The sequence below is a fragment of the Microtus ochrogaster genome, chromosome 10, assembly GCF_000317375.1.
Source record: "Microtus ochrogaster isolate Prairie Vole_2 chromosome 10, MicOch1.0, whole genome shotgun sequence".
Classification (NCBI taxonomy): Eukaryota; Metazoa; Chordata; class Mammalia; order Rodentia; family Cricetidae; genus Microtus; species Microtus ochrogaster.
The window spans coordinates 43,754,122-43,770,224 of record NC_022016.1 but is presented as its reverse complement, the minus strand read 5'-3'; the positions used below and the strand labels follow the sequence as shown (position 1 = coordinate 43,770,224).

At 47.4% G+C, this 16,103-nt stretch overlaps 1 protein-coding gene across 2 annotated transcripts in view; it reads right to left on the bottom strand.

The window, feature by feature from the left end:
* Szrd1 (SUZ RNA binding domain containing 1) overlaps positions 1 to 14,945 on the bottom strand; it is a 24,821-nt gene extending 9,876 nt beyond the window's left edge. For both annotated transcript variants that reach the window (XM_013348474.1, XM_013348475.1), the window contains exon 1: positions 14,873 to 14,945. In XM_013348474.1, the coding sequence (XP_013203928.1) occupies positions 14,873 to 14,923 (51 nt within the window). In that variant the 5' untranslated portion in view covers positions 14,924 to 14,945. The remainder of the gene's footprint in view (positions 1 to 14,872) is intronic.
* Positions 14,946 to 16,103: the final 1,158 nt, after the last annotated feature.

Below are 16,103 nucleotides of genomic sequence, written 5' to 3'. Positions count from 1 at the left end.
AGAGCTATACAGAAGAAACCCTTTCACGTAAAGAAGAAAAAAAAATGGGGCTGGAGAGATAGCTCAGAGGTTAAGAGCACTGACTGCTCTTCCAGAGGTCATAGATTCAATTCCCAGCACCTACATGACAGCTCAGAACCATCTATAACTGTAATCCCATGGGATCCAATGCTTTCTTCTGGTATACAGACATACATTCAGACAAAATCTTTAAAAAAACCAAAAGCCAGTCGGGTTTTTCCACTTGGGGAGCAGAGGCAGGCGGATCTCTGTGAATTCGAGGCCAGTCTGGGCTACAAGACCTAGTTCCAGGACAGGCTCCAAAGCTACAACAAAACCCTGTCTTGAAAAAAACAACAACAACAAAACCAAACAAACAAACAAACAAAAAAAAACCACCACCACATTAAAAGGTGAATGAGAAGAACTCAGTAAGGTGAGAAGGCGAGAGGAAGGAGGAAGGGCAGAGGAGAGAGGTCGGGCTATTTGGGGCCTCTGTGCGAAGAGCAGCAGACAGTACTACTGCAGCTGTCCTGTCTCGACAGGAAAGGTCAGGAAATGTTTCATCAGTTCATTCAGGGGTAGCGAAGCCCTGAGGGACAGAGTTAAACCAGCCATGCCCACAGAAGAACATGCCCAAATACTCCCCAGTAACTCTGCAAGAGAGGGAGGGAGTAACTTGTCCTTTCTGGGGCTTAAACTGCTGTTGCCAGCTCCCCACCCCTGCCACAGTATCCAGCCAAAGGAGAAGATGGTGAGCCCTCTCGTCCCACCATAGCAGCTAACATGACTTCTTTGGTGACTACTGCAACCAACCTAACTCTTAAGAGTAGCAAGCTGCTTTCAATGAGGTTTTGGCTCTAGATCAGAAAATGCCCCCTTTTATTGGCAATGCAGTCAGTAACTTTCCTCAGGTAACTTCTACCCATCTCTGTCAGTTTCTGGCTTTTCTCTCACACTCAAGGAATGACCACTGACAGTGAGTTTCCTGAAAGTGAGTATGTTCCAGAGCTGGGTGGACAACAGGCAAGTCTCCAAACTGACCAGGACCAGTACAAGCGAATGTGTCGGGAGAAATGCAAAGAAGACATCACAGGGTTAGCCCGGTGTCACCTGGCACACCTTTAATCCCAGCACTGGAGAAATAGAGGCAAGGAAGGCAGACCTCTGTGTGCCAGTCTAGTCTATATAGCTACTTCTGGGCCCACAACAGACATTGGTAGCCATGTCCTTGGTTCAGGGTGGCCAGTGTCATGACCCAGTAGAGTTGTGGTCCTGGCTAAGGTGCCTCATGGTTCCCATAAACCTGGGGAGGATCCTGGCTCTTCCTGAGGGTCTCAATTTCACTTAAGGACAAAGCAAAGGAATTCAGAAGGTAAGACAAGTATGGTGTCTCAGAGCTGTTTTCCCAGCTTTTGAGAGCCTAAGGCAGGAGGATTACCTTGAAACTGAGGCCAGCATGGGCTACAGGTAAGACTGTTCCAACAGCTTCATAAGGAGAACCATTCTGTAACAGCAAGTCTGTTCTACGACAGAACAGTCAGAAGGTCCTGCACCTTTAAAGGGCCATCTCTAGTCCAGATGTGCAGCCCACAGAGCCCATTTCTGTGCCTGTGCTTCAGTCCTGCAGTTTTATATGTCGGCCAGGAGCAGAGACACTGGCTCGGATTGACTGGGCTAGCTGTCCCTGCTCATTCTACTACTGGAACCACCCCCCCATCCTTGGGGAAGCACCCAAAATTCAGTTTCAAAAATTAAGCAAATGTCCAAGATAGTCTAAATTATTATAAACACTACTATATGTGCTTTTCATGCCTTTAAAAATTATAAAAGCATGGGCTGGAAAGATGGCTCAGAGGTTAAGAGCAGTGGCTGCTCTTCCAGAGGTCCTGAGTTCAATTCCCAGCAACCACATGGTGGCTCACAACCATCTGTAATGAGATCTGGTGCCCTCTTCTGGCCTGCAGCATGCATGCAGACAGAATACTGTATACATAATTAATAGATCTTTAAAAAAATTATAAAAGCAAACCTGAAAAAAAATCCAACTATGTACAGGCTAAGTTAAAGTTCACAACAAAAAGCCAAAAACTTGAGGGGTTGAGAGAAATGTTCTCTGAGAGGCTGAGGCCACGGGCACTCACAGTACAGATTTGGGTAAGCCTGTTTTCCGTTCCACTTCCCACGAAACACCCCTCCCTTTGTTACTCCCACAGTGAGGGAAAACATTCCACTTTAATTAAGTGGGTCACCACAGGGCACAGGATCTGGCTCTGACTCCCTCTGAGGAAGCCTAGGTTTTGTCAGTCGGGGTCTTCGTGTCCATTCTGCTTCTCCTTCTCAAATGAGGGGAGAGAGTTGGAGAGCATGGTTTGATAGATGTCCTCAGCCTGGGGGCCAGAGGTGAGCAGGCCACAGAAGCTGTATACTGTGTGAGCAGTATTGTGCAAGACCAGAGCCCGGAGAGCCAGCCATACTGCTGTACAATTCAGGAAGCGTGGAGCAGATAAAAGCAAGGGGGGGGGGGGAGGCAGGGGAAAGGAGGATGAAAAGATTAATAGCAGGAAAGAAAGAAAAGAAGACACTTCCCAAAGGGTGCCGCCTCTGGACAGGTTGGTATTACCTGTCAGGGAAAGGTTCCCCGAAATCTCCTTCCCGCCAAGCACTCAGTGCTCAGGGTGTCTGCACTGAGAGACCCTGGAGAGCCTCTAGACACCCTCTACCCTCCCACACTAGCTCTAGTCGTGCATCTCAAGCTGCAAGTGCCAAGTGTACACCAGAGTTCCCTCTTACTTTAGAGTGCAAAATAGCAGTTATAATCTTTTAATGATTAAAAAATTAATTTTATTTATTGTATTTTATGTGTGAGTATGTATGCTCTACCATCTGTGTGCTTGCTGACTGTGGAGGCCAGGAGACAGCATCAGATCCCCTGGAACTGGAGTTGTTGTAAGCCACCACACAGATGCTGGGAATAGAACACAGGTCCTATGCAAAAGCAACAAGAGTTCTTAACCACTGGGCCATCGCTCTAGCTCCATATTTAAAAATCTTTAATATGGAGTGCATGATGGAATAATACCACTCTGATGCATTGAGTTAAATTTAAAACATTAGCCTGGTTGTGGTAGATGGAGCTCTGTAAGATCTAGGCCAGCCAGGGCTGGCTATATGATGAGCCTATCCTAAAATAAAATTAAACACGCCAGGTAAGATAACACACACCTTTAATTCCAGCACTCAGGAAGCAAAGGCAGGTGCATTCCTGTGAGTTTAATGATAACCTGGTCTACTTAGTAAGTTCCAGGACAACTAAAGGTATATAATAGAGACTCTATCTCAAAATACTGAAAGAAGGAAGGAAGCACTTTGTGGCTCATGTGGCACCTTCCTCTGGACATGGTTTTATGATCAGAATAAGACAGTCTCAGTACAAAGGGTTGGTTTCTTTTATTTATTGTTTGTTTGTTTCAAGAAGGTCTCACTAGGGGCTGGAGAGATGGCTCAAGTGGTTAAGAGCATTGCCTGCTCTTCCAAAGGTCCTGAGTTCAATTCCCAGCAACCACATGGTGGCTCACAACCATCTGTAAAGAGGTCTGGCGCCCTCTTCTGGCCTTCAGACATACACAGACAGAATATTGTATACTAAATAAATAAATAAATAAATAAATAAATAAATAAATAAATAAATAAATAAATGGTCTCACTATGTAGCTTTGGCTGTCTTGGAACTCATATATAGACCAGGCTGGCCTCAAACTCAGAGATCCACCTGCATCTGCCTCCCAGGTGTGGATTAGAGGCCCGTTTCTATGTTCAGCCTTTCTTTTCTTTTCTTTTAAATAACTTATTTAACTTTAAGTGATTGGTATGAAGGTTTCAGATCCCTTGGAGTTGGAATAATAGACAGTTGTGAGCTGCCATGTGGGTGTTGGGTTCCAGGTCCTATGGAAGAACAGCCAGCGCTTCAACCACTAAGCCATCTATCTCTCCAGCCTCCCTTTCTTTCTATGCTTATTTATCTTACACACTTGGAGAGTGGAGGTTTTCACCTTCTACCATGTGTGTCCTGGGGATCAAACTCAATTTGCAAGGTGTGGCAGAAAGTGCCTCAACTCACTGAGCCATTCCATTGGCCCTGGGTTGGTTTCCTTGGAGATAGGGCCTTGCTTGTAGGTAGGCCCTATCTCAAACTCACAGTAATCCTCTGCCTCGGCCTCCCGAGTGCTGGGATTACAGACATGTACCACAGCACCTGACTATACTGTCCAAACCTTGTGTAGGTTCACAGTTTTACAAACACTGTATATATTATATATTTAGTGTCAGATCGACTCAGACTTTAAGAAGTAACAACCCATGACTGTGGGACCACCCCAGCCAGCTTCATCTACCACCTCAGCAGCTCAGGCCAAAGACGCTAATTCCTGTTTACAGGCCACTTAAACAGCTCAGGATCAGTTCTGTTTTCAAAATACATACTAAACTTTCTTCCCAATGACAATCCAAATCACCAACATCCTCTGGTTCTTGCCCATTCCATCTGTATTCCCCATAGCAGCCAGAGTGAGACTTAAAACCGACCATGGTTTCCTACTGTACAGCAATACCATCTACTATTTCCACCAAACCTGGCTCCCAGAGACTCCAACCTCACGGGCCACCTTCCCTCCCCATCTAGCCACCATATTGGCCTCCACTGTTCAGCAGGCAAAAACAATTCCAATCCATCCCCAAGGCCTACGCACTCAGTGTTCCCTCCTGAAATGCCCTGGTAGGTTTGCATAGCTATCTGTGCACTGAAGTATTATTTTTTACTCTGTTCTGGTATTTTGGGGTTTGGTTTTTATTCTTTGAGACAGGGTCTTTCTACATAGCCTTGGCTGGAACTCACTATGTAGACCAAGGCCTCAAACTTAAGAGACCCACCTGACCCTGGAACTGAGAGCATTCCTGCCCCAGCCTCCCAAAACTTGAGATCCAGGTGCAGACACCCCACAGTTCTCTCACCTTTGGCCTCTCAACCCCAGGTTTATACTGCACTCTGCCCAGGCATCACTACTCTCTGTGCCCCTGCTGAGTGTTTATGAAGCATACGCCAGTCATCTTACCCAGCAGAGCTCTGAGAGCAGACGCTTCATGCACCACACCTGGCCCAAGAGCCTAACACAATGCCCGGCACACCAATTTGTTAATAGTCCTGATGGAGCAATTTTAGACCTGTCCCAACTCTACAGATGGAAAAGAACCAATTCTGAGAGTTATGTCACAACCACAGTTCCAGCATGACTAAAGCCAGGATCTCAGCTGGGCTTATCAGTGTCCAAGGAGGTGATTACACACATTCAAACTGGAGCTAAGGTTGGCTGGGGTGCAGTTCAGAGGCAGAACACGGGCTAGGCAAGAGTGTGGCTTGTACCCTCCACTGAGTATGTGGACTTGTGTGTATGCAGCCCTTGGTGGGATAGCAGGATCTGTATCCTCTAACACGGCACCTTCCCAGGTCACCATCTCCAATCCCTGCCACTACCATGGGGTGTAACCAGCCTTGTGCACCCTCAAGTGGCGACTTGACAAATGACACACAACTGGTGATGGAATCAACCAGTTTTTATACCCAGTCAGGCCAGGTTCAAACGAATCCAGGTTTCCCAACAAGGGCAGGATGACTTCATGGTCAGTCAGGCAGGCTACAAAAGGAAATAGTTCTTCAGCAGAAACCAGACCCAGGAATTTAAAAGGACCCCAGCAGAGAGGGCCTCAAAAAGTGAAAATTGCAGCCCTGACACAAAGGAATGTTTGACTTTGGACACTTCATCAGTCTCAGTGTGGGAGGGAATTTGTGCAGGGCAAATAAAACAGGGCAAAGTCTACAGCACTCCGCTCTGTGAGGCTTTATTTATTTGTTTATGTTATTTCTTTCACCAGTTTGGTTTTCACACAGCACTGAGCAACAAGACTTGTAGAGAAGAAACAGAATATTAGTCCTCAGAGACCTCAAGCCAGAGAGACCCCTGGGCAGGCTTAGGACCTGGGAGCCCTCAGGCTGTGCTACCAGGGGCTGGAGGGCAGTGACTGTAACATCCACAGGGAGCACAGCTCTCACCCCAGCCTTCAGCAGCCCTGGGTCAAATCCAGCAATCAGGTTTTACAAACCAGGGTGAAGCTGAGAGAAAGGCAGAAAGCAGCTGCCCCAGAACCAGACCTGGCATGAAGCCCTCGGTTTCTGAGGCCACACGCGGAAGAAGCAGGGAAGCAACCATTCTTCCTCATTAAGACACCTTGCCACTTCTCCCAAGGAAACTCCCAAGTGGGCAGGCTTTGGAGGACTAATCAAGCTACTATGAAACCACCTCCAATTTTATTTGAACACCCAAGGGTGCTCCTATCAGTCTAGCTTGAATCAATCAGTGACACTCAGCAGGCAGAAGAGAACACAAATGGATCATGAGACACACAAAGAGGGGACTCCAGGAGAGGAGAGCAACCAGGACCCAAGTGAAGGCAATCAAGCCAAATAATCCTGAGCAAAACGTATTTATAGTCTTTCACCTGGCCAACAAGTTATCTCAAGCCAGATGAAGAAAGGGAAGTCGAGGCCGGGGCCCACTTGGGCTACACAGTGAGACAAAATAAAGGAAGGAGTGTTTTGTTTAGGATTTCCACCAGCCAGTACCTCTTTGGCAGTCACATTTTGGGTGTTAAAATGGGCTCTTAAGCATTCAACTCAAGAGCAACCCTGTTAAGAAGCAGGTCAAGGCCATGTGGGAGAGGGGCCACTAAGAACTCGACAACGGAGCTGGCTGAAGCACTTTATCAATGAACCACCTGGTGACAAGCAAACGCTAACAATCTCAACAGGACTCAGGACCCGTAGGAGTGGAAACCGTCACCCCTTTTCCTCTCTCTCTCTCTTTTTGTTTTTTTTTTTTTGTTTTTCGAGACAGGGTTTCTCTGCGGCTTTGGAGCCTGTCCTGGAACTAGCTCTTGTAGACCAGGCTGGTCTCGAACTCACAGAGATCCGCCTGCCTCTGCCTCCCAAGTGCTGGGATTAAAGGCGTGCGCCACCGCCGCCACAGCCCGGCTCCGTTTCCTCTCTTTGACCTTGGAAGTCAGTGAAGGTGACCACAAAGGCCTAGCGAGCCCTCACTCTACTGTCTCACAGACCCTTCCACAAAGGGGCTGTAGGATCTGGGTGATAGGTCTGTTCACCAGTCAGCCGTGCAAACAGGCAACAGAAAAAGAACTGACAGCAGGAGGGTCATCATTGCTTTGTGTCCTGGCTGGTTTTATGTCACAAGCTAGAATCAGAGAGAAGGGAGCCTCAGTGGAGAAAGGGCCTCCAGAAGATACAGCTGTAAGGCATTTTCCTAATTAGTGACTGATGGGCGAGGGCCCAGCCCATTGTAAGTGACACCATCCCTGGGCTGGTGGTCCTGGGTTTTATAAGAAAACAGCCTAACCTCCCCCCCCCCAAAAGGCATATGCTTTTAATACAAGCACTCAGGAGGCAGAGGCAGGCAGATCTATGAGTTCAAGGTCAGCCTGCTCTACAGAGTGAGCTCCCGGATAGCCAGGGCTACATAGAGAAACAAAGTCTCAAAAAATACCAATGCATAAATAAGTAAATAAATAAGAGAGAGCCGGGCGTTGGTGGCGCAGGCCTTTAATCCCAGCACTCGGGAGGCAGAGGCAGGTGGATCTCTGTGAGTTCGATACCAGCCTGGTCTACAGAGCTAGTTCCAGGACAGGCTCCAAAGCCGCAGAGAAACCCTGTCTCGAAAAACCAAAAATAAATAAATAAATAAATAAATAAATAAATAAATAAATAAATAAGAGAGATAATCCTGACCTCTCCAGACTCCTATACAACTCATCCAAGCACCAAGGACTCTACTATCCGAACAGAATGCCTTACTTCCTGTGTACAGAGGGGATGTCTCAGCACCAGGGAGAAGATAAAATATATACAAAGCACTGATGGGATTTATTTAATTCCTGTGGTGTCTGTTTTTTTAATTTTAATGTTTAGATCAATATCCTGCAAGAATAAGATGTTAGGAAGCCGTGTGTCAGAGCCTAACACAGTTCAAACTATTCATGTATCGACATTTCTGGAGTTACTAAGAGTGCTTCTGATGGTTGTCTGGCAGAGCTCTCCCCAGTCACCACAGCACTACCTAAAAACAGCAGAGGGCCGCGGCTGTAAGACAGTGGTACTTATGCCTACTATGTACAAGGCTCTTAATTCAATCCTTAGCACCACAAAAAGAAATAATAAATTGATTTTTAAAAAACTGTGTACTTTGGCCAGGCAGTGGTGAAGCACACCTTTAATCCCAGCACTTGGGAGGCAGAGGCATGTGGATCTCTGTGAGTTTAAGGCCAGCCTGGTCTACAGAGCAAGTTATGCAGAGAAACCCCGTCCTGAAAAACAAGAAAAAAATTCTGTACTTTGGCCACAGACAGGTAAAGTATTTAAACACAACTTCCTCCTAGGAACCAACAAGTCTGTCTCTGTTTTCAACGGGAAAAATAAATAATCTATGTTATTGTTATGTCAGTGAGGGAAACATTAAGAAAACACAGTGTACATTGTGGAGGCCAGCTACCTGGCCCAGCGAGGGACCGATGTTCATTCAGGGTAAACAATGTCCTCTAGAGGAGATGAAGGGACCGTTAAGAGGTCTGGCCCCAAGAACACGTCTGGGTCACTACATCTCCACAATAGCAACATTTTCTTGCAGGGTTTCACCAACAGCTTTAGAGAACCACGATTCTCTCCTGCAGAAGGCAAGGCCTGCAGTCCACTGCAACCATGGCAGCTCCCTGAGTGCCCAGAGCATGCTGAGAACAGGCCCCTCGTGCAGCTCCAGTGAAAAGGGCCGGGAGCCACTGCTGAAAAAAGTGGCTCATAATCCTCCTTTCTCTGAGGCCGGGAAAGCAGATCTCTCTCCAGAGTTCAGGGACAGCCACCTCACAGCCATCATGACTATACTGACCAAAAGATCTGCAGAAAAGCCCTTCTGAGAGCAAGCAATGCAGGTCCCAGGACTCAGACAAGGAACTGCTGAGAAGCCTTCAGATTTGGCAGACCTGGGTGTCCTCTTTACCGAAAAGATAACGGAAGGGAACTGGTACCAGAGAGCCCCAAACTAACTCATCTGTTGTTTTGTGCCTGCTACACAGTCAACTGCACACATTCAAAAGTGACAACAGCCACGCTTTGCAGAATATGGCCACTCCTCCAAAGGCAAAGATTTAATTTCTTAAATGAAAATCCAACTACATCTTGCCTCTGCTAAAGGAAGGGGAGCAGGGAGGCACTATTTAAAAGTTTCCACTGCGTTGCGGACAAAGTTGCAGCTCCCAGAAGCAAGTTCAAAGCACCCCTGCAAGCCTCTCTGGCTCCATCTTTTTCCACTGAGCCCTGCCAACCTTAGTGCCTCCAGCCAGAGGAAATACTTGCAGTGTTCCCAGCTCTCCCCACACGGCCTCATGCATGTATGCACTGGCCACACTACCACCTGCCCAGGGACCAGACAGGACGGCTCCACTCAGCTCAGCCTTCAAATCTTCTTTTATTTATTGTTCCTCTTTTTTCCTGAGACAATCTCCCTGTGTTACCCAGGCTGGCCTCAAACTCATGATGCCAGCTTCCTGGCTCTTGGTCTTTCAAAGTCCACGACAGCATAAGCTCCCACACAAGACCTTCTCTGCACCCCACTTGTGCTCCTACAAAGCATTGTTGTTCTCTCACTGGACAAGGCCATAGTGCCCAATGCACACTGATATGTTCATGGATGGGTTTTTCTTTTTTGTTCTTCTTGTTGTTGTTCTTTTTCTTTTCTTTTTTTTTTTTCTTTTTGGGTTTTTCAAGACAGGGTTTCTCTGTAGCTGTGGAGACTGTCCTGGAACTCACTCTGTAGAAACGCACCTGTCTCTGCCTTCCCAATGCTGGGATTAGAGGCATGTGCCACCACCAACCAGCCTCCATGGACACTTTCTTATGGGCTTTCACACTACCAAGCATCACTGATGGGGCAATGTCCGGATGACTGGCTCACTCGGGTGTAAAGTAAACATACATCTGAATTCTCAATCCGGAAGACCAGTGACCTAGTTACCCTTTAACTTGCACAAGACATTTTCTTGGGCTTGGAACTGAGCTCAGCAGTAGAGCCTCTGCCGGCACACATGAGGCCCTGGGCTCCATTCTTAGTACAGCCAATTAAAAGGGGGTGGAAGAGCTTGAGTGGAGGCAAATATTTATAATCCTAGCGGCAGGAGGACCTTAAGTTTAAGGGCGCCACAAAGACCCTGCTTTTAAAAAAGAAGACTGTACAGTGGTAAAGGCACTCAATACCTGAGTTCAGCCCTGGGAAGCCACATAGTGGAAGGGGAACCAACTCCTGCAAGCCATTTTCTGACCTCCACATACAAGCCCAACCCCCATAATAAATAAGTATGAAAAAAAGATACATTTTCTTCCCATTAGCTGCTTAATTTGAGAAAGAAAAAAAAAATAGAAAGGAAATCTTAGGGACATAGGGAAATGAGAGGCTGACAATACTTTATAACCACAAACCTAACTTCATCTATTCTTATTCTATACCTTATTCTAGCTGAAGGGCTCATCACCAACAAGATTAGTTTGGCCATGTTTTATAGATTTCTTTTGTTTAAACAACTGGTGTATATAAACTAGTTTCAAACCATCAGAAACGAGGCTAGGTATGATGGTGCATGCCTTTAATCTCAGCAGAGGCAGGTGGATCTTTGTGAGTTCGAAGTCAGCCCGATCTACATAGTGAGTTTCAGGACAGTCGGGGAGAGAAACTGTCTAGAAGAACAATTGCTGATCTAGTTTCTGGAGCAGGAAGATGCCTTCCAATTACAAACCACTCTCATTGTCATTTGAGTTTTGCTGAAGATAGAGGACTCAATTCAAAATTTGAAGCAGGGGAGAAGGTATACGGCAGGGGCAGTGCCTGTGCTTAGCGTGGGAAAGGCCTGGTTATCCTCAGGGCACTCCCTATATCAACAGGGTCTGAACCAACAGTGACTTGCTTCTCCATTTCACCTCTCCACCGGGAACGTTTTTAAAGAAGCATTTCTTTGGTGAAAGGGACGTTACACTCTCTGAACTGTCTTTAGAGTGTGGCTGTGATCCTTCTGAAGAAACACCCAAAGGAACAACTGCACAGAAGGGAAGCACCCACAGACAAGCAGCAGCTTGTTTACAGAATACCCAAGGCGATTCAGGCTGACCCTTCCTCAGTGGAACGACCACTCTATACTGGGGAAAAGACACTCAAGAAGGGAAAAAAATGACTTCAGATTCTGACATGGAAAGACATTCTGACATGACCCAACTTCGTAGAGTTAGAAGGCAGCGATCCCAAGGATAACGGCACTTCTGGATCCACGGAGTCTGGTCATCCAATTTTACAATCAGCCAACTTCCATTTGATAATTTTTTAAAAGATTTATTTATTTATTATGTATACAACATTCTGCCTCTCCATGTGTGCCCGCACGCCAGAGGAGGGCACCAGATCTCATTACAGATGGTTGTGAGCCACCATGTGGTTGCTGGGAATTAAACTCAGGACCTCTGCAAGAGCAGCCAGTGCTCCTAACCTCTGAGCCATCTCTCCAGCCCCCCCCCCCATTTGATAATCTTCTCTCTGCTTCCACCCAAGTTTTCTTCTACTTGTTTGTTTTGCTTTTTTCGTTTTTGAAGACTGGGCATATTCAAAACTCATTACCAGTAGGGAGACCAGGTAACCTGCAACTAAGAATTTTTATGCCGGCAACTGCCTGCATCTGACAACTATGGAGAGTCGACTGGATGTGGTGATGTGGACATGCTTCACTCCTCCTCAGCCTTCTCCTCCAAAGGTGTACATTAAGGGAATCAAATTCATGACCGACTTCAGAGGGCAGGTGGGGTAGCCCACGCCTGTAATCCAGCCTTTAGAAATACAGAAGGCTGAGTTGGGACTATTCCTTTGCATTTGGAGCCAGCCTGAGCTACAGTGTGAAAGGCTGACGCTTGCAGATAAACAAACAAAAAACATTCAAATGAACACCTGAAGCCTAGCACTTGGGAGGAAGAGACAGGTGGATCTCTGAGAGTTTAAGGATAACCAGATCTAGTCAGAGCTCACACTGAAACCTTACGTGACGGTTTGAATGAGAATGGGCCCCTAGACTCCTAGGTTTGAATAATTGGCCCCAGTCTATGAAACTGTTTGGGAAGGACTAGGGGAGTCAGTGTCCTGTTCTCTGCTGGGTGTCTCAGGATCAGGACATTAAGCTCTTAGGTCCAGCACCACGCCTGTCTGCCATATGTGCCATGATGGTCAGGAACCCTCTGAAACTTTAATTAATGCTTTCTTTTGGGAGAGTTGCCTTCCTCACGGTGTATCACTTCACAATGAAAGGACAGTAACTAAGACACTGTCTCAAAAACAAAGCAAACATTAAAAATGAAAGCCGGTGGCTGGAGAGCCGCTCCAGGGCTTAGGGAGTGCTTGCTGCTCTTGCAGAAGACTGGAGTTTCACTCCCAGCACTCCCCATCAAGTGGCTCACAATGGCCAGGGGACCCGACAACATCTGGCATCTTCCCGCACCTACACACTCCTGAGCACAGCATGTACAGCTCACTTTCTCAACTGAAAAAGAACGCTAGGAGTGGCGCACACCTGGATCCCAGCACTCCTCCCGGGAAGTCAAAGCAGGGCAGGCAGATCAGCCTGGTCTACAGAGTAAGTTCCAGGCCAGCCAGGACTACACAGTGAGACCCCGCCTTAAAAAACAAAACAAAAAGCCCAGAGGACAGGGGAGCAACTCAAGAGTCTGTGTTTGGCATATATGTAGCCAGGGGATCTGATGAACAACATGGAAAAATAAAAAGAAATAAATAAAAGAAACAGATAAAGACCAACTCAAGTCTTTTTAAGGTAAAAAGGTAGCAAAATGGTAGCAAAGGAAGTCCGTTTTAAAATTGGTCTTGGAGTCAAATCCCCAAACCTCAATTTCCTGTCTAGAAAAGCAGAGCAGCTTCCAGGCAATTTATTTCAAAACTAAATAAAAAGATACATATAATCATGTCACATGCCTTTAATCACAGCACTTGGGAAGCCAAAGCGGATGGATCTCTGAGTTCCAGGTTAGTATAGTCTACAGAGCAAGTTTCACAATAGCCAGGCCTAGATGAAAGCTGCAAAGACCAGGGTTTTAAAACCTCGTCTCAAACAAACAAACAAACAAACAAATGTAATTAGAAAAAAAAAAAACAAGGTTTTTCTTTTTCTTTTATTTTTTTATGCAGGGGTGACACGAGGGTGTCTGGGTGACTCACCCCTAGCAGCAGTCCATAAATGCCTCTACCGGAAACCGGGCATCTTCTGGCCAAGTCACTACTGTGCACACTTCCTAACATATAGCACACACTCAAAAATATTTGTGGAATGAGTAAATATCCAAATGACACCTGTTGCTCTCTATAAAACCCTTTAACTTGCTGGGTGTGGAGGCACGGATCTTTAATCTCAGCACTCAGGGAGGCAGAAGCAGGCAAAACCTTTGTGAATTCAAGGACAGCCTGGTCTGTACGGTGAGTTCCAGGGCAGCCAGGGCTACAGCCAAAAAACAAAAAACAAAAACCCTGTAGCTTTCTTGATTCAAGCTGGAAGGGTATCTTAAAACTACTAAACAATCTCTGAACCAAGCACTCCTTCAAACACTCGATTATGTTACGTGGGGAAACATCACCAATCTTTCAAGAAATGCTGAACCAGCGGAAAAAACTTCGAAGCCAAGTTTCAACATTCCTGTGAAGATACACCCGCTGCTGCACTGATCCGAAGCGCCAGGCTCAGACAGACCCAGCTTCTTTCTACCCTGGCGTGTACGACTTCTCAAACACAAGCTTTTGCGATGCATGTCACCGGAGCCCAGCACGGCACAGGCGCGGACACATGGTCACCAGAGACGTTTCCGGCTCCAGCAGGATTACCGTCAAACCTCAAACTCTGAAATTACCACATTCATCACCAACCTAGTAAACGAGTTCCTACTTGAGTTAATTTTTTTTTCCCCCTGTAACTTTTGGAGGCAAGCAAAAACTCCCAATCATTCCAATCGGTAATCTCCCCTTCTCCTCACAGGCATGGGGCTATCTTACAAATCACACCCTTCCTCCCTTCCCTCCACCCAGGCGAACCTACTCCGAGATCCTCCCCATTACGCAGATCTTTGGGGTGGGTGTCGGGAAAGAGCGGATGCTAGCTGAGTTTAGGGGAGCTCTGCTGAGATCCCCAGGAAACCAACTGCCTCGGGCTCTCGGAGTAAAACTGAGAGGAAAAAAAAAAGAAAAAGAAAAAAATCCACGCTCGCCCACGGAGGCGGAAGGCAGATAGCGGCGGGGGATTTCGGTTCAGCGCCTAGTGGTCCCAGAGGACACATGGTTGCTTGCTCCCCGCTGTCTGGGGCCTCCTCCCGCTCTTCCTCAGAGCCAGGCACGCCGCCCGAGACCCTCCTTCAGCAGACAGAGCACACGAACTTTAAAATGGTCCCCGGGGTGCGGGAACCAAAGAGAGTGGCCCGGGGTAGAGGGTGGGGCGCCCTAAGCAACGCGCACACCGCTGGACGGAGAGGCACCCCGCAAAGGTAGAGGGAGAAATGGAACGCGGCCCCTTTAAGAGGCCTTCACGGCGCTCCGGGACCGGGAGCCTCTCTTCTTCCTCCGGCCCGGTATGTGGGACCCTTCCTGGGGGAAAACTCTCCCCAGACCCGCTCCCCGGAGGCTTCCCTCACGCCGGGTCCGCCCGGCCCAGCCACGGGGCGGCAGCTCCTCCTTACCCCGCTGTCTGCCGCCTCCTCCCAGCTCTCAGCGACCTCCTCATCTTCCATCTTACTCGCCGCTTTCCCTCCTCCCCCCAACCCCTCCCCGCGCCTGCGCCTTGCAGCGCGCCTGGGTCGCGGGCGGAGGCACGCAGGGCTTTCCTCAATGGACCACGCCCCCTTGCCCAGCCCGGAAGAGGCTGTCTGCCAAGTCCTCGGCGAACCTGGTCCGCCATTGTGGAAGAGGGCGGCGAAGGGCGAGGGCGTCCATCTTTCTTGAGGTCAACCCTCAGGCTCGTTTACGGGATTAGAGTTCAAGTGAAGTGCTTGAGTTCCAGAACTGTGTACTTTGGAACTACCTTCTCTAAGATCAGGCAACTATCAAAAAAAAAAACATCTTTTTTTCCTCCAAAATTTTAATCTCAAAGGAAAAAAAAAGAGCGAGTCCATAAATTTGTGTAAGCTACAGGTTATGTGTTTTGTTCTACACCATTCTGAAAACATTGCTGTACTTCAGCAAAGGATTTAAAATATCTCCTATAAAGATAATTTTGGATTAGTCGGGCTGTGGTGTGGCGCTCTTTAATCCCGGCATTTGGGAAACAGAGGCAGGTGGATCTCTTTGAGTTCGAGTCCAGCCTGCTCTACTAAGTGAGTTCCAGGACAACCAGAGTGACACAGAGAAATCCTATCTTGAAAAAACAAAACAAGCAAATAAATAAATAAAACACTGTATTGTTTCTAGGGCTGGAGACATGGCTCAGCGGTTAAGAGCAATGACTGCTCATACAGAGGATCCAGGTTCATTTCCCAGTACCCACATGGCAACTCATAACCGTTTATAATTCCAAGAACTGATGCCGTCACCCAGACAAGTATCCAGGCAAAACACCAATGCACATCAAGTAAAAGTAAATTATTTAAAAACAAACAATGCCGGGCGGTGCTGGGGCACGCCTTTAATCCCAGCACTCGGGAGGCAGAGGCAGGTGGATTTCTGTGAGTTCGAGGCCAGCCTGGTCTACAAGAGCTAGTTCCAGGACAGGCTCCAAAGCTACAGAGAAACCCTGTCTCGAAAAAACTTAAAACAAACAAACAAACAAAACAAAACCCAGTATTCTAGGGACTGGACTCCGGAGGACCCAGGGTCAGTTCACAACCAGTTCTGGGATACCAGAGGCCCTCTTCTGGCCGCTGTAGTCACCAAGCATGTACATGGTGCACAGTGTTAAAATTTTTAGTTAGGCTC